Consider the following 27,131-nt stretch of genomic DNA (forward strand, 5'->3'; position numbering starts at 1 on the left):
TCTTAACCATAACCATTTCAATACTTAAACAGCTCCTAAAATTCCGTGATACATCTCTTCGAAGTACTCGTCACGTCCTAGTATCCTCCTTTATCCTCCCACATTTCGACTACAGATGCCTAGTGTATGGATGACAATCCATTGAACAAGAAAGGAGACTAAACAGACTAATGAACTGCTTTATAAGATTCAGTTTCGGTATCCCTAGGCTCTCCATATCTCACATTACTATTCTGGCTCTATCCCATTATCCGTAGACAATACCTCCTTGGCACAATTATATATCAAACCCCAATAACCAATACATCATTGACCTCCTTACCCTACGTTTGTCCATTCGCCTATTGAACACAAGATCCCGACCTACCGATCTCTATATCCCTACCTACCGATCTCTATATCCCTACCTACCGATCTCTATATCCCGACCTACCTATCTCTATATCCCTACCTACCGATCTCTATATCCCGACCTACCTATCTCTATATCCCTACCTACTGATCTCTATATCCCTACCTACCGATCTCTATATCCCGACCTACCGATCTCTATATCCCAACCTACCGATCTCTATATCCCTACCTACAGAACTGCCTCCTATGAAAAATCTTTTTCTGTCTGAGTTTCCTCATTTTGGAATTCCTTACCCATATCCATTCGTAAAACTTCCTCCTTAACCTTATTCAAACATCAACTATATATCCATCTCCTAGACAATCAAACTTCCGTGAACTTGTAAGTAATAGAAAACATTATGAACATAGATAATAAGTATTTTTGTTCAAATTTTATTTTATTTAAATATTGTTATAGATCCAGCTAATTATGTTTAAAATTCAAAGTAATCAGACAAAAGCTCCTAAAATTGTTATTTTTAGGAGACCACGTGTCCCATAATGAAGATTGATTTTCATTCATTCATTCATTTATAATTATTTGCTTAATTAGTATAGTTAATAAAGATGAGTTATTCTCACTGTTATCATGTTTTAGAAGAATGTTTATTGACTGGAAACAATCCATCTGCTTACTACACTTGTACACAAACAGGTTTGTCAAGTTTCTAAACCGAATTTTCGAAATAAACGTTGAATATGCATCTTTTCAGTATGTTTATTAAATATTATAGAGTATATTTTTAGTAGTATACAGTACATTGAACCATCCTAACTTCTTGAGAACGTTTAATGTTTTTATTAGAACTTTTCTAAAAATTTTATTTTTCAAATCACCTCCTTGCACAACCATTGGTCTAGTAACAGTACTTCCTTACAAAGTACTTGAACCCCTGACCCTTGATGAGGTGTAGTGGTACAGATTTAATTTAATGAAAATGAGGTGTTAAGATGTCAAAATTACGTTACGTATTTTTAGAAATTCTGTGCGGTTTAAGTTTGAAAATATTTAAATTTGCTGTGCTTTAATTAGTTTTCATAAATTTGAAAATTCAGATTAATAAATAGGAAGATTAAATGTAGAAACTTTATATAACAGAAGCATAATAATGCAAGGAAAACGCTATAACGAAAAAATGCATAATTCGTGATTTTGAATATCATTAATTATATTTTTTATTTAACTGTGTTTTAGAACCGAGTATTTAATTATAGTTGAATGACTAAATATAAATATATTTAATTCACTGTCACAACAGTAGCATGTGCATGTGCTAGCACCATCTTTGGATAGTATTGTTGATTTTATAATCTAATCCAGTTCTCCTTCAGAATTCCTCTTATCTATGGGATTTCCTATCTAATGGAATAATTTTTTTTATATACACGGATTCTGATAGTAAATTAGATTATAAGACGTAATATGTGGCACTTTTTTTATCCGACGCGTTCCGAAGGCAACAACCGAATACCGTTAACAATTTTCACTGTTTTTGGTGATTTGCATGCAAACGATACCGAAAATAGAAAAAAACCTTAAGAACAAAATCGTTCAAGAATTGAATTTCCTGTAAGAATTTATCACAATTGAGGGATTTCTTGATTAAGGCTTTTTCATCATGAAAGCCATTTTAGTCTCTTCGGCTGAAGAAAACTCAAATAATACTGACAGATTCTGATATAGAACTTAATTCTATATCGATTTTGTCTTTCCTTTTCTTTTTTTTTTTTTTTTTTTTTTTTTTTTTTTTATTTTCCTCACAAAATCAAGGAAAATTGTTTTCGGTTTTTTGCGATTCACACCTTCAAAATGATGTAACACTTTTTTGGGTAAGAACAAAAAAGTTTAATAAATTTAAAAAAAATTGTATTAAAATCTGTTTTACTATGATAAATATCAGAATTACCTATGATACCTACGATTAGATTGGAAATTTGAGTCAAGTGCGATGGAGAACTGGATAACAATTATACATTCAAGAATAAAAAATTGACTCAAAAGATTCATCATATGTTATTGTTGTTAAACACTGAGCTTAGTTGATATATAATCATTCAACTAGTAATTAACTATATTGTCAAAACTGAAAAAAATAAGATAGTTAAATAAAAATATTCTACATGCCACTGATATAGTTCAGTAAAACTCAAATCAAAATCAAAAGATCTCCATCAAAACTACTTCTGCAAGTCTTAAAACATTTATTTTTAAATGTTTCAATGCCCAATTATAAGTATGGAACTCTATTCAACATTTATTAGTTGAGCCCCGATTCTAACAATACCATTGCTCAGTGTAGATATCAGGGTACATATATCATTACCACAGTAATAATCAACGGAAGAAGTAAGTAGGTCAAGGAAAACCAAGAAATACATCTAATTGAGTCAAAGATGCCTTCGATAAATACCTATGGGCTGGAATATAAGGCAACTTGTGCGTCAGGTTTTATAGATCAGGATCTAGAATTAAAACCTCGAACGGTATTAGAAGTAATAACCCAGCCCCTCTCGGATCATAGCAAATTACAAAATGCTATTCATTGGTTCGATGACACTTCAAATTTGGATAAAACGACCTCACTTGCACAAACTAGGGCAGGGATGACAGAGAAATAAATGAATGACGCGATATAAAGTTTTATTCTCTCTACAACGATGAAATCAATTCAGTTGGCATGGAACGGCCGTAGATTTAAAACCAGTGTGGTTGTCGGATTTAATTAATACGAATTTTTCGGCTATTTGTTGGTTTTATATAAAGTCGGGGGACTCATTTTCTGATGCCCCCCTTCTCGCGGACACCGGAAGGCCCCGAACACTGCGACTGCAATGCCGTCCCAGCCTAAGCACCATGCAAGCCTACCCCTGCCATCACGTCAGAGCCCAGGACACGCTGGCCAGTCAATGAGAGAAAAGGACGTCTTTTCAGACACCAGGCGAATATTCATGGTCTTCACCGTTTCGCCCACGGTACACCTCGACGAAGGAAGCGGCCATAGGACGTGACCGCGACAGCGAAACTTCCAAGAGTCACTCAGATAAGCCAATAGAATCAATGAGAACCCAATGCTGTGTTTTTATATTATTATAGATACATAATTTAGACTAACACATTAACCATAATTGCCCCTCCAGGGATTAACACCTTTGAACTAGAAAGAAATATATGCATGTGTTCATAATCAGAAAGTCTCACAATCTTCAGCCCCCCTTTTCCACACATTTATCATAATCTAAAAATACACTCGGGACACCTGCAGTATAGCACGAGCAGGTCCCGATGTAAAAAGTGGTTGATACAATAGCATAGATAATTACACTCGAAAACTACGTGCAGCGGCATGGAAAACAACGGCCTACGTACTGAAAAAGAGCAAGCTGGTAAAGGTGACAAGAGATGTTTATTTCAAGTTAAGGGGTGAGGAAAAGAAATAAAAAATATATATATAAATATTTTAAAATACTATTATCTACTACTATTGTTTCATAGTAAAAGTTAATAGTATTTAGTACATAAAAACTACCAGGTACAAACACTAATACCTTGGGTTATAGTAGTACAGATTTAAGTTCTTTTTTAATATGAAAATAACAATATGTAGAACAGCAGATGCATATTAAATCAAATTTTCAAAAGTTTGTGTAATTATTAGTAAATAAAAGAAAATCAAATGAATATTTGGGGGTTCTATTAAAAATTCAAACTCATCACAATGGAATTATATCACTATTTTTTATTATGAGTACACTAAACATTAACGTAGTATTTAATGTTACATTACATAATAAAGTTAGACATAATAACACACAAACTTATGACAGGGGGAAAATAACATTTATAAGAATAGGGAAGAGGAAAATAATAGAGAAGAAAAATGAAACTCCAGCTAACCCTTTCCAAGTGAAATCCTGTCATTTCATCAGAAGCCCGAGCGGTCTGCAATTAGCTAGCACCTCTATTAAGCCATAAGCCACACGGAAAAAATATTAATTTCTTCTTTACAGCTTTAGTTTATCAAAAACTATTAATTTCTTCTTTACAGCTTTAGTTTATCAATTATCCTTTACCTCTCATTATTTCATTTTTTAATTTAGCACTTTTCTGGCTGGTTACAAGGTGTGCATAAATTCATATCCGGTATTTAAGTTTCCAATTTAATACTTATTCGGAATAAGGAGATGGTTAGAGGTGCGGTCAGGGAAGAACACAAATAAGTAAAACTTTATTTATTCAGTGGGCTAGATTATTACCCAATTAATGGTACCCACTTTATGAGGCTGGATGGATTCTGGAAGGCTACAGCTCCCACAGGGCTGACTCACGGTTACAGTTAAACAGAAAATAATTATCTACCAGAGCCAGATTCGAACCTGAGTTCTTCAAACAGGACCTTACCAATGAGCTACCCAGTTCCTTTTTTTTTTTTTTGTATAATCTTTTATTTCGGATATTAACGGATTAAAAGCAGTAGGTTAAGATTGGAAGAAATTGCGAGTCAACCTGTATACGTATTCTTGTATGGTTTCTATATTTAGTTCTGAATACCTATTCAGTTATGAATAACTATACCTATTCTTGGGAAATATGAATAGTTGTTGACACTTTTGAGATATTTATTTTGGAATATTGTAGTTTTTTTAAAAGTTAGTTGAATCAGTGAAGCTTCATACGGGACAGGGATAAATAAAGGTAGGTCTGCTTTATGGAGTATTAATTTATTTCTGGGATATTTTAATTTTTCATTAAAATATGGAAACATTTTGTAAATTTTTTTTTTACGTGTTATACTTTTAAATTAATATGGTAGTTAAATGATTAATATAATAATGTTTATTGTATTGTAATTATGTTATTAATTAATTATGGTTACTGTCTATCATGACTTATAAGTATTTTAAGGAATTTGCATGAAATGTGGTCATTTAAATTTAAATTCCAGGGAAGTATAAGTCTTCATTTTGTGATCATGGCCTCTGTTTTTTCTGTTTAAATATAAAACCCTTCTTTAAGGTGCTTCGATGTTTTTTTGAATGCCTCTTTTAGTATATTAGTATTTTTTTCAATTCGGTATGGTTAGTAACGCGATATCATTGCCAAAGACAATATTAACATTTATGAATTTTGAGTAGTAATTTATGAATGAAACCACTTGAGAAACTATATATAAACAATAAAAACAATGAGAAAAAATTATTATATCAGTTCAGATACTATGAAAAATACAATATTATAAAATTATAAAATTTTGTGAGTATCTTACAGGCCTTTTAGCTGTAACTTTCTTACAAATTATTATCCCATTTCCTATGCAAAAGTACATTATCATTACAAATTAATAAATGATCATAAGACATTTTATTTAATAAATGAAAAAAAAGTTATGTAAACCAATTGTAATAAATAAAATTAACTACAAAATGGAGTAAAACATTTTATTAATTAAAAAGTATTATATATATATATATATAAATAATTGACCGTATTATTTCAAATTATGAAGATGGTTATGGGTTCAAAACTTACGTTTCGAAAGCCCTCAACCTGCACATCTTCATCATTTAAAAACGTAGGTTAAAAAATGTTAATAAAAAAACCAAGTGCCCCAAATAACTTTTTTGTATAAATATCCAAAAAAATAAATGTCATCAGTATTCAATTACCAAACTGAATAGGAATTAAGCATTTCTCCCTTAATGCTCCTTACTTTGTCACAAATCAAATCATCCATCAGGACCTAAATGTCCCCTATGTTGCTGATTTGGCCAGAACCAGATACCAATCCTTCCATAACAAACTTCCCAACCACCCAAACCAACTCGTTTCTAACCTGGCTTCTCCTTCACTACCTAATAATCCTCCTAGGCGTCTGAAAAGAAGACGGCCTCGAGATCTTCTCCTTTAGAAATGTTTTTGGAGTTCTATCAATGGGTAGATTCTCCACATCTTTTTATCATGTCATAATATCACTTACAGCAAATATACTTGATGTGTATATATGTATACAGTTGTAAATATCAATAAATAAATTATTAAAAAATTTGGTTTCAACGTGTGGAAAAGCTACCATCGACGGCAGAACAACTTTTCTATAATTCAATTTTTTTTTTTTTCCAATGAATCATTTTCTTGTGAAATAAGTCAACTTTTGGCTGTGAGTTACAGGAGGAATATTAAGGCCATGGTTGATAAGTCATTTTACATGACACAATAACTGGCATTAAGGACAATGAGTATAGAAATTTAATGGTTTAGGTGGGCGGCAAAGCTGAATACAGTAGTTCATTAACCATGCCAATTATATGGAAAATTATTAAATTTTTTTTTAGATTATTACCATTTATTTTAAAACATTTATGACTTGTTATATCTATCATTTAAATACTTATTTCTTTTATTTAAATGTATTTCTGAATAAAGTAGTCTCTCAACAGTTTTTTTTTTAAATAATCTGTGTATGTTCGTATTATTTTTCCTATTTTCTATTGTTAGAAAAATATAATAAAATTGAGTGCTTTAAAATTTTAACCAAGTGTGGTAAATTATGAAAGGCGAACCTTAAAACGCCCATCCAAATCGAAATCTACCTAATTAGTCTTTATGCAATCCTCCCACCTTAGCTTCGGTCTAACAGTGATCAATGTTAATTAATTTTTGAAGAATACGTTCGTTAATAAGCTCTAAAATTACACTCCCCTCTTATTCACCACAATGCTATCACCTCAATTATATTAACTAAGTGCAGTTCACGCAGTTCAGCGTTGGGTAAGAAACGCTTTTTTTTTTTTTTAATATGCCAATATTTTTATTTACCTAATTTATTACTATGGATGGTAATATAACATTTTATATCTTAGCTAGAGATTTTTTTCTTATATAATTCAGTAAGTAGGCAGGTATTTTAAAGCCCTTAGAAAAACGGAAGCCAATTACTTTTATTATTTTTTGTGCTCAAGGGATCATAAAGCTTCATGGTTAGTTCGAGAATTTTTTTAAAAATTGTTTGTAACACTCAAGGAAATTTAGATAGTCAAGGAAGCAAGAAGAAAAATAATAATGATTCTTTTTTTCACAGAAAAGTTGAAGTGTTGGTGTTAGAAAATCTCTTTTTTTTTTTTTTTTTATTAGAAAAAAATAATTATCAGTATTTTATAATAAAATTTCGGTAAATCTCTCAAATACGTCAAACTTTCTTTTTAAAATAATTTTTCTGGTTACCCACTTACTTGTTACTTACTTAACATGATTTTTTTCAAGTAATTTACAAGTTATACGAACAACATTTTTTCCATTTAAAGTTCCTTATTTAAGCACTTATCATTGACGATTAAGTATTAAATTAACTAAAAATTAATGATTAGAGTTCAGATTGCATGATATAAAAATATTTGATAAAAGGAAATGGAGCAGAATTAGCGGAGTAATTCTTTGTAAGTACTACGATTGGATAATCGGTGAAGTTCTGTAACCCAAGTCATGCCCTGAGAAAGTATGTGATAAGTAAACTTATGTGAGTCTTGGCATGAAACTTTCCTTATATACGGTCATTTTTACTTACGTAAAATACTTCTAATAATTTAGTAACTACAAAATTACTCATCATAATAAAATGTATCTATAAATTCCAGTATTCCAACAGGAAGTAATATATTTTCTAAAAAAAAACCTTTCTTGTTAATCTTTAAATAAAGTTATTTACAAATAATCTCTCTTAATCTAATTTTATTTTGGACTTTTTTGGGGGGAGGGGGAGGGGGAAATTTTGGATTTCAGTTTATATAAAAAATTAATGAAATTAACTCTACAAATTAAAAATTTAAATAAAGCAATATAAATAAGTGCATCCCCTTTAAGAAGCTTATTTTCTGGGATAGTTCAACGTGAGATGCCTTCGAATGTCACGCGGAACTATATCGGTTACAAATATGGGCTTCATGAAGGATTCTGGTGTCTATTTTAAGGACGTGCTAATATCGGTTATAACAAAGAGCAATATAACAAAGAAAATATAATCAGTGATAGAATAAAACAAAAAGTAAATGCTTTTATTATGTTTTTTTAATATTCTTTGTTTTTATGATTAATATTAAATTAATGATCTAAACAAGATGTATAGGGTGCTTTGTAAACAGCGATTTTAATTTCACTTGGTACTTTAATGTTCTCTTGACAAACAAATCAATGGACATGTCTACGAGTAAGTATGGTTTGTGAGTAGTTTCCATAGTCCATTCTTAAAACCTTATCAATTCTAAGGTTTATTTTATTTTAACTTTGATAATTACTATAGTGCAATTATCAAAAATGAACAGAGATACTTCATTATCTAATAAAACAGACAATTTTGTCCAGCTGTTTTCGCTATATAAGTTGACCAGGTTTTTTTATTCAAGCTCGTAGAATTCTCGTATCAGAACCTAAAAATATTTAATGATGGAATGCTTGTCCGCTTAAGTAGTCAAATTTCAAACTATCGCCAAACAAAAACATCTATTAACTAGTTTTTGTTTTTAAAATGTTTTTTGTTTTTTATCCTGACAAATGAGTATATAAGGCCCAATTTTAAATATTAAAAAACCTACTTTAACATATATTATATAATATGCGATCTACTGTTCTGATCTATGGATTGAAAAGAAATGAATTTTTCACTCCATCCATAGGAAAAGAAAGGTTTAGTAGAGTACGATTCAACTCATCACAACAGGATCTTAACCTACAATGTGGGTTATAACTAAATTAATTAATAATTGAAAAACATATTTGTTTTTCTTGACAGCAGCCATTACCATCTACTTCTGATTCGTAAAAGGTTATTCATCAATAAATATTGATGCTACAAACTGATTTTTGTTCTTAAAAATTAAAATAGAAGAATACATCCAAGTATGCGTCTTTTATTGGCATTACTACTCGTACAACATCGATGTACCCAGCATAGGTTGGTAACCTGTAAGTAAGGGGACCTTTCCTATTCGAACTTCATACATATCAAATATTAAGTATCTGGACAAACGACTAGCTTGGAATCCGCACACAAGACTGAAAAGGCAGGAATCTACACGTCGATTCCGACTATAACAACACATACTTGACAAACGGTCTAAACTTCCAATCCTTTACAAAAGACTGTTCTAAATGACTATAATAAGGTCTATTTGGACATATGGATTTGAGCTTTGTGGCTCCAATAAACCTTCGAATTCTCCCACAATCCAAAATCGTTCGTAAAATTCTCAATGCTACTTTGTCACAAATAAAATCATTCATACGCATCTTAATGTTTCATATGTAACCAATCTAGCCTGAACCAGATATCATTCCTTCCATTATAAACTCCAAAACCGCCTAAACCAACTAGTCACTAACCTTGCTCCTTCTTCCATTCCTGACAATCCTCTAAGATGCCTGAAAAGAATATGGTTTCGACACCTAATGTATAAATTTTATTAGTGTGCTTCCAATGGTTAGTTTCTCTAGACGCCAGCATACCATTATAATTTAGCATCAAATTTACTATTTGTAATTTTATGTAAATACAGTTGTAAATGTTAATAAATAAATTTTAAAAATATACATATTAAGACTTCTTCAAACATTAAAATGTTATGAAATGTTTATATTAAAAGGGCGCAAGAGTCATATTTTACTAGAAATATAATTTGAACAATGTCAATACCACTAGAATAAACTTGAATATAACACTGAGTTGTCATCGTTGTTTCAATCTGACAATTCAGTGTTATATTGGTTAACAATAAATAGTTTTCTTCTACTATTTTGATACCTTTAATGACCGCCACACAACTATATTCCAACAATAAATATTGTTTTATCCAAATATTTTTTCCTACGACCTCTTGTTTCTTACAGTAACCCATTTAGAAGATGGTACTATTTTTTTGTTACTTAGAAACAATTTTTTCTATTATTAAGTTTCACGATTTATTTCAAGTATAAGCTCTTAGTTCCTCTATCTTATAGTAGATACCCGATTAATAAAAAAATGGATTACCTGATATCATAGCTCTGATCGAGGATATAACTTCTCAAACACTACTTCAACACACCAATAAATAATGTCATGAATAAAATACTAATTTTACTATCGTGTCACAAACTACTTTGCACACGTGCGATCTCAAACTATTTTTTTTTACAAAATTATATTCGTGAGATATAAATGTTGAAGAAAAGTTTTCCTTACTTGAAGACCCAGACGAGAGTGAAGTTGAACGAAAGTGAACGCGGTACGAACAGAGAAAGTGGACTGCGAACGTCTTGGACCACCCCAACCCTACTGCACGCGGCCCCACCACTTGGAGTGAGGGCCCCGCCTACTGCCGGCTTGTAATCTGTCATAGGGAGGACAATATGGTTGAGCAATTGGAAATTAACTATGGGATACATCATTGGCCTCTTAGCGGAAGAAGAAAATAATGCCAAGGTTTCCTTGCCTCCCTGCTCGGTTGGCCAAAACCTCATGCAACGAGATGGGCGATGGTTGATTATTCCTTTAAGAGAAATTATCAGTGTTTACTCAAGACAGAAAAAAAAAACCATTTTCCAAACATTTCCCTTCCTATTAAGAAGAAAATTTCATTTTTTTTTTCATAACCGGATATCTTAATCAGGAAACGATGATCACAATCATTATTGCAGTGTGTAATGAAATCGATTAATTTCGCATCAAGGAAGACTTAAAGAAAGTACAGTTTAGAGTTTCGTTTTAGTGAATACCATATACCCTATGGTCCAAACTACAGAAAAGAAAGGAAAGAACAGAACTGGTCCCAACTACTTTGAGTTGTAAGACTACAAATTCTACCCTGTATCACAAATCTCTAAGAATGTATTAAAATGATGTATTTGCTATTGCTATTACTTCTAACTTATTTATTTAATTTCATTAAATTCACTTTCATTAAATCATAACTTTGTTTTTCTTATTTTTGAATGCTTCAGTACTTATGCATTTAACATTTGATTAGTCTATAAACTTAAATAAACTTTTTAAACTAAATTAAATATTTATAATAGATCATTGGATGGGTGAAATATGGGATGAATGAGAGAGTATAGAGAGAATAAAATAGACACGATAAAAAAATAGATGGACACAAGGTAACGAAAAAACACACTAAAAAAAACTTCTTAGTTCACACTCCTTTTTTTCATTTAGTTATTATGAAATAAAGGATAACAAATTTGCAATAGAAATGAAAAAATAATGAAAAATAAATTTTTATTATATATAATAACAGACTGTATGCATATCTATAACAGACTGTATGCATATCTATAACAGACTGTATGCATATCTACGATAACTGTATGGATATCTATGATAACAGACTACATGCATATCTATAATAACAGATTGTAATCGAATATCGCTGATCCAGAAGAAAAATTATGCTACCATAAATTTTGTGAAATTGACTTTATTGTGTAGGACGAACTCAGGAAGTCATTAACTGCTTGTTTGTAAATCGGCATAATTTTGCTCAAATTCGGTATGGTTGGAATTTTGTAAGAAAAATTACGTCGATTTACCAATATAAAGTAAATGAATATTTGAACTTCCCAAACCAAAAATATTTAACAGTTGTATCATTATTCTTCTGAAACTGCGATATACAATAAAAGACTGTATGCAGTGTCTCCTAGCAACCCGAAATATTTGGATAGCACTGCTTGTAAAAAAAAGAAATCTTTTCTCTATCAGTATCACCCATTTTCTCTACGTAATGAAAGAATTGGGCACCCATGTCCAAGATTGAACAAGTAACATAGGCAGCCCCTATTGATCAGTTCCCTCGAGTTCCCTTTTCGATTTCTACCTTTCAGTTCTAAAGCTGAAGGATATTCTTAGGAGTGTCCACAATTATTATTAGGGGACGGAGTAGTTTGTAATTACCAATAACTTTCATTACACCAACTGTGAAACTAACAAGTACCTTTTGTATCATAGTTCAATTTTGGTTTAGTTTAAAAAAAAGAAAATGATGCCAAGGGATGAGTTGGAGATTCATCCCTCACTGTCTCACTCATTCCCTAAATTCGAACTGTCTTAAAAAAATGCGGATTTTGTTCCAAATGAAGACATCGGCTAACAGCATACAACAGTTTTAGAACATGCTATATGTTTTATTGAAGCTATGACCGCATGCTCCTTATATTAATTTATCTTGCTTTATTATGTCGGTCGATAATTAAGAGTTGAAATTTTACCTTTCCAATGAGATAGACATTTTAAAACAATAATATAAAAATTTCAATTGTCAATTGAAGGATTGTCTTTTTTTGTGTTACTAACTACTCGCTATAATTGTCTGTCTGAAAAAAACAGACAAGTAAGGCTATCACGGAGGATGGAAGTGGAGAGTTTCACGCCGTTTTTCAATTTCAGCCACTTTTTTAATATTGCTCGATTTAACTATCTTAAAGTTTTCTCTTCCCGTTTTAAGCTAATATTTCAAAAGTGATATAGGACCGTCGCTCGGGGTCTTAGCGGGGTGGGTCAGGCGGGGAAGGATTGCCTATTTTTGTTTTAAAAAAATCAATTTTTTCAGGTTGCATCTAATTCTAATTATGAAAATAGTGAATATTAAACAGTTCCTTTAGAAACTGGAGTTGTAGATAAATTTAAGCGATATGATGTTGCGTAATTATAGGCTCCTAAATTATAATTTTAACTAATTTGAATTTTTGCATATTTAACTGGTATTCCTAGTTTTTTTAAGTATTCTTATGATTTTTTTTTCTTGATTTAAGCTGCAAATTGAGGAGTTTTGGTATGTGTCGAAGTATTCCTTCTCTGTACCGAGTGTATCAGACCATCGGACAATGAAGTGGTTTTCGGAAACATAAAATAAAAATAATGTATTTATTGGGTTCTTAAATTCTGGAATATGCTATTTAAGGCCTCTATTTTTTGTGTCCGGTGTAGAATATATAAATAAAAAATGATAATAACTTGGCATTTTGCACTTGTCACAATAATGTTCTTGTCAGATTAAACAAAAAATTGGAGAGGTGCGCGCTACACACAACCTTAACTTAGCACCCTACTTTGAGTTTAAATTTAACTTCGCTCGTTTTAGAATAGATATATCAATATTATTCACTGTAGTAATACTTTCCCATGCTAATTTTCTAAATGATCTTTTCAGCTAGCAGAGTTACTAACACCATCTTCAACAGATTTCAGAAAAATACTTATAATAATATTTTCCATTGCAAACTTTTAACACTTTTCTTTTTCATAAGTATAGAAGAATTATAACAATTTACTAAACATTACATTCTACTCTTAATCATTGTATTCAGTAATAGTCTATTATATGGCTGATGCTTTTTTTTCAGTTTTTAATTCAATTCTGGAATGCCTAGATGAAAAGATATTTGAAATGATTGTTACTTGTGATCAATTTAGATCATTACTCTGCCATTCAGAAAAAAAATACTTTAATAAAAAAATTGTTATTTGTTTAATTGTGGGGTCAGGGGAAAAGTTACATTGATTTGCGTACCGTACTTCTAGGTAGCCTAAGCAATTTTCAGATGTTGCATCGTGGGAACTTAGTCAACAATTGAACTCACAGTAGAACCAACCAACATTTTTTTATTCTGTTTTAGTTAACAATAAAGCTAAATTGATTTTTTTTCGCAACAAAAACCCAATTATTGATCTATAATGATTGTATAACTAATAGTGATATAAAGAAAGACCTTAGGTTTATGTTGTGAAATGTAAATTTCTTGAAAAAACATTATCTATAGCGCTTTTAAAACTTGTTTTCTAAACACATTGATGTTGGTATCTTATGGAAGAGAACTAGACCGGTAATTGAGCCTAGGGTTCTTTTTTTGCCAAACCCTAGCGGCTCCCGGATTTGCCGCCGCGAATTAACCAAGTTAGGAGGGTCAAGATTCAGTTCTCGGGACAGCCGAGAAATAAATATTAACTGCCCCAAGTGGGAATCGAACCCACATCGCAGGGTCGTCACGTCTTTTCATAAACATGTAAGTTGTTTCCTTATTGCATATGTGGGTTCAATTATTACTCAAGAAATTCTAATAAAACGTTTAACGAAATATTACTTTCACCGAACGCTTCAGGCCGAGTGTTACGGAGCGCCCAGATCGAAGCGGTATGTGTTCGTACTGAATCAGTTAATATTATTTCGTGCCCCCCTAAGGAAATAAATCTCAAAATTGTTATTCTGGGCCCTGTTTCATAATGAAAGCTAATACTATTAGTTCGTAGTACAAGGATTAAAACAACAATTGCACTAATACTTATTGTTTTTCATAATAGTGAGGACTATTAGTGATATTACAGGAATTAAAAAGTACTAAAGTACAAGTTACTAATGCACACGTTCGCGAACGCTCTCCTGACTTAACTCAGACTGATATTCGTTTTTGATTTCCCAAATTTCTCAACGAATTTGTTACCGACTGACCTCGAACTGAAAAAAAAAAAGTATACGTAGTTTTCATATATTCTAATGGTTCGTTGATGAATGTTTTCGCGAACTGAAGTCGTTTGATGCTATGCTTTAATTTATCATTTCACCCTTAAGAATTAAAACTCTGGATCACTTTACTTACCTTCTGTAAGCTTAAAGGTTTTTTTGAATTTAATACAAATTTAAGTGCAATAATATTTAATATAAATTTAAGTGCAATAATATTTAATATAAATTTAAATGCAATCTGTACTGCGGTAGAGCTGGAGGAAATAAGAATTCTTAATGACTCTCCAAACTTGGCGCTTTACTCTCAGAAATAAATTTTTAAAAATGTGTGATCTCTGAAATAATTCAAAACTGAACCCATCTCTATAAATGGTTTCACTGTGTTTCTATATTTCGCTATTTTCTTTGTTTTCATTCGTCAGGCATTTAATAGAATTTAGTTTTATTTAAAAATGTTGTTGGAATACTTTTATTTAAATATTAAACCGTCTAACTAACAGATAGTCTCCCTACATTATGGCAATGATTACATATTAACTTGGAATACACCTAGACTCCAAGTTGAGCGACTAGATTTCATATAACTAGTTAATAATTTTTGTTCTCATCGAATGAAATTATACTAATACATAATAAATAAAATAGTATCGATACAGCCTTATTCATGAATGATTAGAATAACTCGATATATTGGAGAGAGAATGCCAAAATGCAACCTCCAGAATTGTTACATCAGTTAGAAAATGTAAATATGTTTGACAGGTTTTGTTCTAAATATGGTTTTAAAATATATCTTTTTATCGATATTTCTAGTCCTTAGTCATTGTTCACATAATGGTAAATATCCTCAGGTTTTCTCTATTATGGTTTTATTGATCATATATTTTTCAATTGTCGATATTTATGTTTAAAGGAGACTTTATGAATGATCGGTTAGGCGAAAAACTTAAAGGAGGAAGTGCAGTTTCTAGTGGTTTAAGTTTGGTAAATTTTATACCCAGTTTTATTCTTTAATATTCAACTTAATGTGCAATATTACAAGATTGATTCAAAATTATAGTCTGAAGAAGATTGTCCTCCCATGACACCCTGTGAAGAATTGAAATATCCTTGTATAACATGTCTGTTCAATGAAACCTGTGTGTATGGGAACATAACTACAGCCAAATGCAATGCTCGAATGAAGTGCAAGGTAATTTCATATCAAGTGCAGTTATGATTTATCTGAATTCTGACTACTATTTTGATTCAAAAAATTTATTTCAGGGTATACCTAAATTTGAAAGGAAGTATATATGCAGATTTTGTTATCAAACGGAGAGGTGGGAACACAAATGTGTTGAAAAAGGAAGTTGTGATTCTGTTGCTTCACCAAGAGCTTATTATAGGTTATTAAATCCTTAGTTATCTGTTGCCTGTATGCAATATATACTCCTTAGCAATTTGGCTGGTGCAAATAAAAATTTTTGTAATTTAAGGTTCCTATCTATTATGTTGCATGAATCTATTAGTTGAATAGTTTTTCATTTAATTATTTTTAATAAGGGCCTTAAGTCATAGTAATAAATATCATACCTCATGAAAACCATTTCATGATCTGAGTTTTTGCAATATAATTGATAAGTATTTTAAGTGTTCATTGTTGTTGTATCTTGATAGTTTCAAAGGTAAAACTTCATATCATTTTAACAAGATATGAACAGTATAGAAAGTTAGAATATAATAGAATAATAGAAGTATAGAAACACACAGCCACCTGGAATTGAGTGTCATAGCAATTATAATTTTAAAATTTGAAACAATAACTTTATTGTTCTAGAACAAACTGTACAGTGCATGATGATGTCCTTTGTCTTGGAAGACGGACATTTGCTCGAAATATTCCTTGCAACTGGACCGGTGGTCATCGTTGGTCAACAGCACTTTTCCTCAGCATCACGTTAGGAGGCTTTGGAGCAGATAGGTAGGCTATTTATTGTGGAAATCAGGGTTTATATTTATTTAATCTAGTGCATCGAAGTTGAAAAAAATGTGGCAATTATAGATTTCCTAAACTCAGCAAATTCCTAGTAATAGAGTAAATGTTATTGAAAAATATTTTATTACCAATACCTGATTGATTTAGAATCCCTGTGAAATGCATACAATCCTCTGTCATTAGAGGATCCACCAGAATACTAATCATTCTATGAACTTTCTGGATTTTTGATTTAATTTTCATCTAGTTGTGATTTTCTTTATACTCTCTGATGAACTTGATTGTATATATTAAAAAAATTAAATATAAACAAAATTTTAACGTATTAGTTTGGTGTTAATTTGTAATGTTTAATTAGAAACAATTGACCAATAATTAATTAGGACTTATACTTTGAGTTTAAATATTCATTTGTTCATTTGATAATTCAATTATATTTTTAATTTACTTTAAATTGTACCTGTATAGCAGTGTTTCCTGAAGTTTTGTATGCGTATCTCTAGGGGTATGGAAATTGTAGTTTGGATACACACTGGCACACTACTTTTTTTTTTATTACTTCATTTTTTATTAAGTATAGAAAAAAATCTATATTGTTTGACCAAGAGGTCACTAGAAGTTCTTATGCATTCCTCCATTCTGGCATAACCAATAGTACTAATACAAAAACATCTAATACCTGGACATTGAAGAGTCAATTTAGTGTTTGTAATTACAGTAAATTCAACAAACAACAAACAATGAAATTTATAATATAACTTTTATGTACATTTTATTATGAACAAATTTTGTTTTTCGTTTATTATCGATTTACTTATGTACTAAATAAGTAGAAAAACAAATTTATTTTGGATTTTATTAATGTAAACTATTTCCATTTTTACAAGGAGTTACTCGGTTACTAAGTTCACAGAATTACTAAATTTACCAAAAAATGGCATAAACAAAGTTCCTTCCTTGTATATGTTCAGATGATTAAATTATATTATTTTCTCATGGCAGAATGCATATATTTCTTTGGTACCTATGAAACATCTACTTCATTAATTTTAATAATTCTATTAGTTTAGAACTTTATCCTCATTATATTTTTTACTAAGACCCAAAAAAATGTTTGCATATATTTAGTTGTGTAATATAGTTTTATGATTATATGTTTTAGGTTTTATCTTGGTTACTGGCAAGAGGGAATAGGAAAACTTTTTAGTTTTGGTGGTTTAGGTGTTTGGACAATCATCGACTTCATTTTAATAGCAATTCAATACCTGGGACCAGCGGATGGTTCATTGTATATATAGTAAACTAATATTTATTATAATTGATTTTACTGAAGTTTGATTCCTATTAGTTGTTTTATAATTTTGTATAGGCTTTATAATCATAATTGTATAGGTTTTATGATTGTAAGTATAAATTTGGTTGTAATTGAGTTTTATTACAAAAATTTTACTTTTGCATATTATATGGCCTATTATTAGAAATACTAAATTTCTACTTTGAAGAAAAATTTAAATATTTTATACTGTTCTAATTTTGAACAGTATTTGGATTTTATACACTTCAAAAAATATGTAGTGTATTTTAGCCTATCATTGAATTTTTACGAGCTTTGAAAATTTCGGTATGCTGTAAGAACAATAAAACCATTTTTTTAGTTGTTATTACCATTATCATTACTGAATTCATATTATTTTCAGAGCTTGTTGCTCAACATTTCTTATTCACGTTCATTGTGAATAAAATAATAATTAATAATTATGTTGCTATCATAATTATTAAACCACATTATTGAAAATTAATGTTGCTTGTTGAAAATTTTGTAATTAAACATGAATTTTTTTCTATGTTTATAACATATTACCAAAAGTTAATCGGTTAGAAGAGATTAAGACTAAATTTTGTGGTGTGTTTATAAATTTGTAGTGAGGCTACTACCTTCCCTGTACATAAAGAGTTTATAGCATTATTTTTATTATTATTTAATAAATGATAATATTAATTTTTCATAAGAAGTTCTTTATTTATTCCCATATTACATTTATAAAAGGAAAAGAAAGAATTTAATAAAACAATTAGTATTAAAACGCATCAAGACATACTGGTTACATGACATAGTGCTCATATTTTGCTCAGTTCATCTATCAATCTTAATAGTTCTAAATTCCATTTATGAAATTTGGCCACCTTAAGCATTTTACTCCATTCAATAGTTTGCATTGCTGTACCATCAGTTTCTAATTGTTTACCCCATCATATTGAAATTTATTAAACAAATTTGAGGACAAAGTATTAAATAAACTAATATCAGACTTGATTAAATAAAACAAAAATAATTTTATATGAAACAAATAAGACTTAAATAGCAAATATAATTAATGTATTTAAAAAAAAAACAGGTTTTTCTGGAGATGAAAAAGTATTCATACAGTTAAATATTATTGAAAAATTGTAAATAACTAATACATATGTACATAACTTAATATTTTGTGTGAAGTCCCTTGGCATTTACTATTTTGAGTACAGTTTTGAGTCAGCTCATGCAGGCCCAACAATGACAGACCGCGTCCATACTTAACTGTGGGAACAACGTTCTTGAGTTCAAGTGCCATTTTGGGTTTTCTCCACACATATCTCTTTCCTAAGATCGAATATGTTAAATTTGCTCTCGTCTGAGAATAAAATAGTTTTCCAAAACTCCAAAGGCTTGTTAGCGTTTTTTCTTGTGAAATTCAACCTCTTGAGCTGATTTTTCTCAGTAATAAATGGCTTCTTCCTGGGTGATCTTCCATTGTAGCCTCCCTTATGAAGTACATTTCTTATAGTTTTGTATGTGAATGATTTGCCAGATGTTGTTTCTAAATGTTCTGCTAATTTTCTGGCACTTATTTTTTGCAGCTACTCATACAATATCTCTGACTTACCTAGTAATCATTTTAGGCCACCCTGATTGTTTTATATTGTCAGTAGATCCACTTTTTTATTATATATTGTACAGTTGAATGACTCTGTTCAACATGTTTACCAATCTCCCTAAAACTTAAAACTTGTTGGAATTAGGAAACAATTCTGTCTTTAATGACGGAACTCAACTCACATGTTTTATGACCCATTGTGGGTGCTGCAAAGTCTTAACTGGCTTAATGTATTGCTTCTAGTAAGGAATATCAGTCATCCTTTGAACCTTCTAATCCACAACCAGTCCTGGGTTTGTTTTGACTTGAGGATTACTTAAAACTTCTCAATGTTCACTTGTATGAATACTTTTTTGGCCCAGAAATACTTGTTTTTTTAAAATATAATAATTATATTTTTAATTAATATCTTGTTTTTTTCGTGAAAACAATTATTTTTTAAAGAGAGCTGCAAAACTCTAATAATTTTTTTAATGAAAATAAAGTACATTAAACTGAAAAGTAAATGGTTTACGAATACTTTTTTTGATCACTGTATCATTTATCTCAGTAGCCATTTTTACAAGCATCCCACTTAAGTGTCCAAAATAGAAAAGATGTAGATTGATAAGCTTTTGGTTATGGAGGCTACTTATGAAAACTTCAAAGGAGAGACCTGGGATCATGCCTACAAAACCAAAAACTTAGCAATCTGGGATTATAAATTCCTATAGCATGGAATAAACAAAATGGTGGTGAATGAAAACTATAGTCATGAGACCCATGCAGCTTGTGGTGAGGAATGAAAAAGAATTGGGTCACAAGATCCATGCCACAAAATGATGATTAATAAAAGAAAAAGGGTTGTGAGGCCCTAACAATAAAATGACAACAGAGAATATGGTTATGAGAAGTTCTCAAACAAAATGACAGATTAAGGTTATAGACATTTAAGATGGTGCTGGATCCTTCACCAGTTTGGTTAAGGTTATAAGAACAAATGTTACAGAAAATAAACACCATTTGGGCATGTTGAAGTTGAAGTAGTGGATGAAATGTATACTAGACAACGTACACTAATTCCCAACTTCATATCTGGGCTAAATTGGTCTGGTCGTTTTTTAAAATATAGGTGTATCATGAAACATGTTTACGCATGCCTTAGTGAAAATAGGGGATGGACTCTGACAAAATCGATGTTGAACCAACTAGATATCAACCCGCACAACGTCTGAAAATTGCATCAAAATTGGATGAAAGGTTCGATCGATTATACCTGAACTGACTATTTGACTGCTGATAGACATGGAACCAAGGTTATGCCTTGATGTCTAAAACGTAAAATGCAATTGAAAACTTATGATTATGAGGATATATTTTTTTCTCATTTCCTGCATAAATAAAGAGCATATCTACCTTCGGCAGTGAAGCAGGCAAAATAAAACTGAGTTCAATATTCTTTTTTACAGTTTTAGATGTAATTGAAGAATACGCTCTTTGAGTCGTAAAATCTTCAATTACAATCAAATCATATTGTTTCATAACTTACTAATGCGTACTAATTAGTTTATAATCATGTAAAATTGTTAGTAACATAGTGTACACCTGATCAACAAAGTTATAGAACAGAAATGTTCTTTCCCATCATAAATAGATATTAACGTAAGACGTTTATCGAACTCAATGTCCTGTTCGGAGGCCCCTCACATCCAGATATACAAGTAGAGTTCCCCAAGGAACGATCATCTCAGCCCACAGATTAGTATCTCATTTTGGACCTTCAAATACCCCCGGTAGAAAAGGGTAGTCATTGAATTGTTATTCTCACGTAATGCATTCTTTTATTAATTCAAGTTTATTTCTGTTTTAGGAGGAAAGTAAAAAATAAAATAAAAAACCTCAATGTCCAACAGAGATCGTTACCAAGCTCACAGGTGGTTAAAGAGCATTTCTGTATGTACATACTTTTTGAGTGTCTTGGGAGTTATTACTTCAACTTCCTTGCACCTTCTTTTCCTTTTACAGAAAGTGTGCTGAAGATTGGTTACTCTTGGGCTCGTTACCCGCTAGGTGTGGAAACGTGCCCTCCGTTATCGTAATCTTTTCCTTTACAGTGTCTGAAGACGGGCACCCTCCAGCGCTGTGAACGTTGAAAGGTACCTTTTCGTTCCTCTCCCCTCCCCCCGTCTGCCATAGTATATGTCTTATTATTGGTTACTTTCTTACTCTTATTAACTCAAAGTTAATGATGAACACCCAGCATCGAGATCTTTTTGGTCAATCTCAATACAATCGATTTGAGGTTGTATGGTCGTTTCTTAACGTGTTGTTAATACCAGCAAGCCAGTGTTCTTTATCGTCTTATTAGGAAAATAACTTCTTAACAAGTTTTGACAACAATTTAAATTTATTTTTATATTAAGTAATAAACTAAGTACATATGTTTTTTCATGTATGGATATTAATACTTTTTGTTAAGATGTGCTGGATCTTATCATAGTTATAAATTCGAGATCTTCATAAGAAATGATTATTGATTGAATCGACTAGATATTTATATTGAAATTGCAGTTTTTTTTTTTATTATCGAAGTTATTTTTATATTTAATTATTAGAGTGTAATTTTTGGTTGAAACGCAATCAGTAATCATTGGAATTTGATAAACAAGAATAATTACTCAATTAAAACATGAATAAATTCAAGAAGGGTTATCCATTTTAGGTTGATTAGGCCTTGTCAAACAGTAAAAAAAGAGCTAATGAAAAGAATCTTGGACTTCAGCAATTGATAGGCAAGGCATGACAACGTTTTGAGATTACAGAATTTTTACTTTTATAAAATTAAACCAGAACATAGAAATTGATTTAATCTTAATTGACCGAATTAAAATTTGACATCATCATTGCTTTATCTTAAGTTTTATGATTATTGTTGTGACAGAGGGTAAACTTCCTTTTTATAAGCTAGGATTCCTAACGAAAAATTACCATTTATTTATTTTTTTCATTTTTAAATATTTCAATTTTTTTACAGTCTTAAACTTTGTTAATATTTTTATTTTTGGTTAAGAATGGTCAATGAGGAAGCAAAACGGTTTTTAAGGTTAGTTTTTCAACATATTGTTGACTCAGTGAAACCTAGGAAATTACTCCAATTACAGCTGAAATTAGAAGACAATAACCTCAGGATTGGGCCAAATTCATATACATTGGCAAAGAATTGCTATGTCATTGGTTTTGGCAAGGCTGTCTTTGAAATGGCTTGTGAAGTTGATTCAATTTTGGGAAGTCATATTCAAAAGGGAATTCTAAGCATACCAGAAGGCAGTCTTGATCCTCAAAAGTGTAGCCAATTAAACAACAAAGTTTTCAAAATATTTCAAGGGGCGAAGGATAATATTCCTGATGAGAACAGTTATAAAGCTGCAAAAGATATTTTAGAATTAGCAAACCATCTTACTGTAAATGACATAATGTTGGTTTTGATATCGGGTGGAGGATCTGCCTTACTTACTTATCCTGCTCCTCCAGTTATGCTTGAAGAGAAAATAACAGTAACAAAGTTGCTTTCTCGGGCAGGTGCTACCATCAATGAAATGAATACTGTAAGAAAGCAACTCTCTCTGATTAAAGGTGGCAGATTAGCTGAAGCAGCATATCCTTGCCAACTTATTTCACTGATTCTTTCAGACGTCATTGGTGATGACCTGGCCACAATTTCCAGCGGTCCTACTGTGCTAAATGAAGATAAGTCGGGATCTGGTTTGAAGATTCTTGAAAAATATTATTTGTTAAATCAAGTGTCTGATAATGTGTATACTGTTCTTAATAATTTCAAAAATGAATATAAAACTGAGATATTTCAAAATTCAAATGTATATATAATTGGAAACAACATTAAGGCTCTTACTTCAGGAACAGAGTTCCTAAAATCAAAGAATAAATGTAGTTTAATTTTGACTAGTCAACTTCAGGGGCTTGTAGTCAATGTTGCTGATACTTTATCTTCATTAACAAAAAATGTTTGTTTATTGTGGCAAAATAAAATTGATAGAAATCAATTTGCTCAAGAAATAAAAGATTTAAATGGATTGATCATTTCAAATGAAACTGTTGAGAGTCTTATTTCAGCTTTATCATCAAATGATGAGATATTGTTGCTCCTTGGAGGTGAAACAACCGTTAATGTGACTGGCAAAGGAAAAGGGGGAAGGAATATGGAGCTTTCGCTACGATATTCAGAAAAAATCCAAAACTTACAAGAAAAATATGGATTGGAGGATTTTGAAATTACATTTCTCAGTGGAGGAACAGACGGAATAGATGGCCCTACTGATTCTGCAGGAGCCATTTCGTATCAGGGGCAATCTAATATAGCTAAAGATCAAGGTTTTAATATCTCCAAAATTCTGGCTGATAATGATTCTTACAATTTTTTTAAAAAATTTAATAATGGAGAAGATTTAATAACAATTGGACATACTGGTACCAATGTTATGGATATTTTGATACTAAACATCAGGATGAAAAAGGAAACAAAAAATTAGACTTATTTGAATATGAAATAATAATATTAGGGCTAAGATTGAGATAATTGCAAGAGAACAAGAACATGCTGTAGACGGTAAAGGAACAGAAATTGTTGATTCCGGTTAAGTTATACTTACTTATATTAATCACAAATTTTGAAAAAATATGATAAAATGAAAGTACAAAAACAGGCCCCAATTTCTTATTGAAGCCTTAAAATCTCTTTCCTGGGCCAATAATTATTGAAAATTAATCCTGAGAGTTAAATAATTTCACGAGAATATGATTGCAGTTTATATAGTACAATAGAATAGAAACAGAAACTGTCAGTTCTAGTTGAACTACACCTAATTGTATTAATAATAGATTCTACAAAGGCGTGAAATGAAAGAACAGAAAGGACAAATTAAATGTAACAGCCTTTAAAACCTCTCTCATAATAAAATTTGAGAAGAAACCTAACAGAAAGTATTACTATTTTAAATATGCTATAATTACATTTAGGAAATCATGAGTAATGAAAAGTATGGATATTAAGAAGGAGAATGAAATAAAATTCTTACAAGAAAAACAAAATGTTATAAGAGACAATAGAGAACACATCTTATGTGCATTAAACATGGCTTAAAGTAAAGAATGCTAATAAAGGATGAATTTGTTAAGTATTTATAATGTTTTTAAATTCCTACAGATATTAGATTCCTTCTACCAGTTATAATATGACAAATAGAAATAATTCTGTTTGGTAACATGCTTATCATTAATTTTCATTTAATGAAATATAACAATTAATTGATATGTGATATATGGTTTAAGAAGATTTAATACCAATCATTTGTTTTTATTTGATATGATGAGAGATAGTTGACCGTGGATAAATTATATGAGATGGTTGGGGGTTGCAGTCCAAATATAACAAATAAGTTGAAATAACTCATTTATGTTAATTTGGTGGTAAAATTTATCATGACAAGTCAAGTAACCAGAACTGAATCCCCGAAATCCTATCAGCCTTTAACTCCTACCATCCTCGTCTTAGGTTTACTGTTGAAGGTGAAATTAACCATTCCCTCCCTTTTCTTGACCTACTTATTATCAGAAATTCCTATGGCTTCCTATCCACTAATTGGTATACCAAATCCACTTATTCTGGTAGTGGTCAAAATAGAAACAAAAATAGTTGTAAAATATTTTTGTTTCTCTTTTGACCGCAACCCTGACCATCTTCTTATATATCAATTTTTACGGTCAACTATATATACATATACAAATAAATTTCATCTTTTTTTTTCATCAGGAGGTGAAATTAAGTTTTAACTTGCCTTAACTCTTTGCTCATATTGGCTAATATGAACCATACTGGTCATTAATTAATTGAAATATCATTTTTGACATGCATTATTACTGGCCAATGATGCATTAACAAGTGGTAGGTACATTTACATTTTCCTTCGACCTCATTTTAATTTACAACTGTTTACTTAGCTAAATATCCCGTGTGTCCACTCATTTTCTCACCATTTAGACCAATGCAAAAATTGTTTCCTGTATCATCGCCAATATTGGATTGGTAAAGGTTTTCATTACTTTTATGTTGAGCTGACTAGACAATTTAAGTTATTTTTCAAATGAGCATCTGAAATGTTATAAAAGATGGATAGTTCACAATTTATTCGAAAAAATAAAAAAGTGAACTGGTTTCCAATACTTCTGTAATTTTTGCATTAGTAAAACTAACTCATAAAATACTACTGCTGGGGTAACATCCCCATCTTCAAAACAACTCTTATACTTATACACACTCCTTTGGTTATTTATTGCATTTAAATAATTAAAATAAAAGAGTAGTTACCTAGCATTATAACATCCATGGATAAAGGATGAGACCTTGTCATGAACTTTAACGTTTGATGAATTAGTTTAACTAATAAAAAAAAATGATAGTCTAGTTGCCTAAAAAATGATTTTAAAACAATAAACAGGATCCTAATCAAATTATAAAATAAACATGGGTATTAAGTTCTTTCTTAGGTAGTAAAGTGTTAAGAAAGTAAAGAATTTATGCCCATATTTACAAACCTATCATTAATGAAAAAACATTTTAATATTCCAGGACACCCTCAATAGCTGGTAGCCTCTTTCAGAACCATTATAATAAGCGTTACTTTAAAATAATGAATTAGATTTATACATTAGAATATAATTTTCTGTGTTAAAATTGTTTGTACCTTCAACAAAAGTTAAATTTTCAATACTAACAACTAATTATTTGATATTACTATATCATATAATAATAATAGGATAATGTTACCATGATTATCCAATGTTACTTTAGGAACCAGTTAAGAGAAAACATCAGTTATGGGTTCGTGTGAAAGATTTTCAGGAGTTTATTGATATAATACTCAGATTCAAAGATCAAGAAAGATGTTTCTGTATAAAACCTGAGAACTGATTTCTACATGTTTCACAGGTTAAAATATAATTGATTACCAAATGGTTTGGATTTTAAGAAAATGAAACAAATACCGTAGGTACCTCTCATCAGGAAGAACATTTTAAGTAATAGCTCCTGATTTTAAGAATGTAAATTAAGTGATAGCATTTTAAAAATTAAAGTGTTGTCAAACAGGAAAAACACATTGTCTTAGTTCTATTTTACTTTTATGTTTGGGCAAAATCCTAGAAAAACTCTTATTAAAACGCCCCTATCCAATCCTTGACTCATATCATGTTATTCCTGATCACCAGTTTGAATTTAGAACATCTCATTCTACCATACAACAGAGTCATCGAGTGGTTGATGTCATATCTTCCACATTAGAGCGCGGTATGTACTGCACGGGAGT

General features: G+C 30.7%; 3 protein-coding genes and 1 long non-coding RNA gene across 5 annotated transcripts in view; 3 read left to right on the top strand and 1 right to left on the bottom strand.

Moving 5' to 3' along the window:
• The window catches only part of LOC106678748 (inactive pancreatic lipase-related protein 1), a 52,951-nt gene extending 42,264 nt beyond the window's left edge, over positions 1-10,687 (bottom strand). The window contains exon 1 of one of the 2 annotated variants that reach the window (XM_014417485.3): positions 10,605-10,687. The gene's annotated coding sequence lies outside the window, so the exon portion shown is untranslated. Of the gene's footprint in view, positions 1-10,412 lie in introns of both variants that reach the window. The other variant, XM_014417484.3, reaches the window with a different exon arrangement.
• Positions 10,688-15,586: 4,899 nt separating this feature from the next.
• Positions 15,587-18,301, top strand: amx (almondex). Its single transcript, XM_014417412.2, has 6 exons — positions 15,587-15,720; positions 15,797-15,867; positions 15,944-16,075; positions 16,150-16,271; positions 16,703-16,846; positions 18,024-18,301. The coding sequence occupies exons 1-6, from the start codon at positions 15,660-15,662 to the stop codon at positions 18,157-18,159; spliced, it is 666 nt and encodes a 221-aa protein (XP_014272898.1). The 5' UTR covers positions 15,587-15,659; the 3' UTR covers positions 18,160-18,301.
• Positions 18,302-21,368: 3,067 nt separating this feature from the next.
• On the top strand, positions 21,369-27,112 carry LOC136796740 (uncharacterized). The gene is made up of 3 exons (XR_010844475.1): positions 21,369-21,545; positions 21,623-21,908; positions 26,618-27,112. It is a non-coding gene; the product is annotated as an uncharacterized lncRNA (long non-coding RNA).
• LOC106678743 (glycerate kinase) lies at positions 22,322-24,947 on the top strand. The gene has a single exon (XM_014417475.3). The coding sequence runs from the start codon at positions 22,824-22,826 to the stop codon at positions 24,297-24,299; it is 1,476 nt and encodes a 491-aa protein (XP_014272961.1). The 5' UTR covers positions 22,322-22,823; the 3' UTR covers positions 24,300-24,947.
• Positions 27,113-27,131: the final 19 nt, after the last annotated feature.

This window comes from Halyomorpha halys, unplaced genomic scaffold, assembly GCF_000696795.3.
Source record: "Halyomorpha halys isolate HHAL.00 unplaced genomic scaffold, Hhal_1.1 Scaffold157.1, whole genome shotgun sequence".
Classification (NCBI taxonomy): domain Eukaryota; kingdom Metazoa; phylum Arthropoda; class Insecta; order Hemiptera; family Pentatomidae; genus Halyomorpha; species Halyomorpha halys.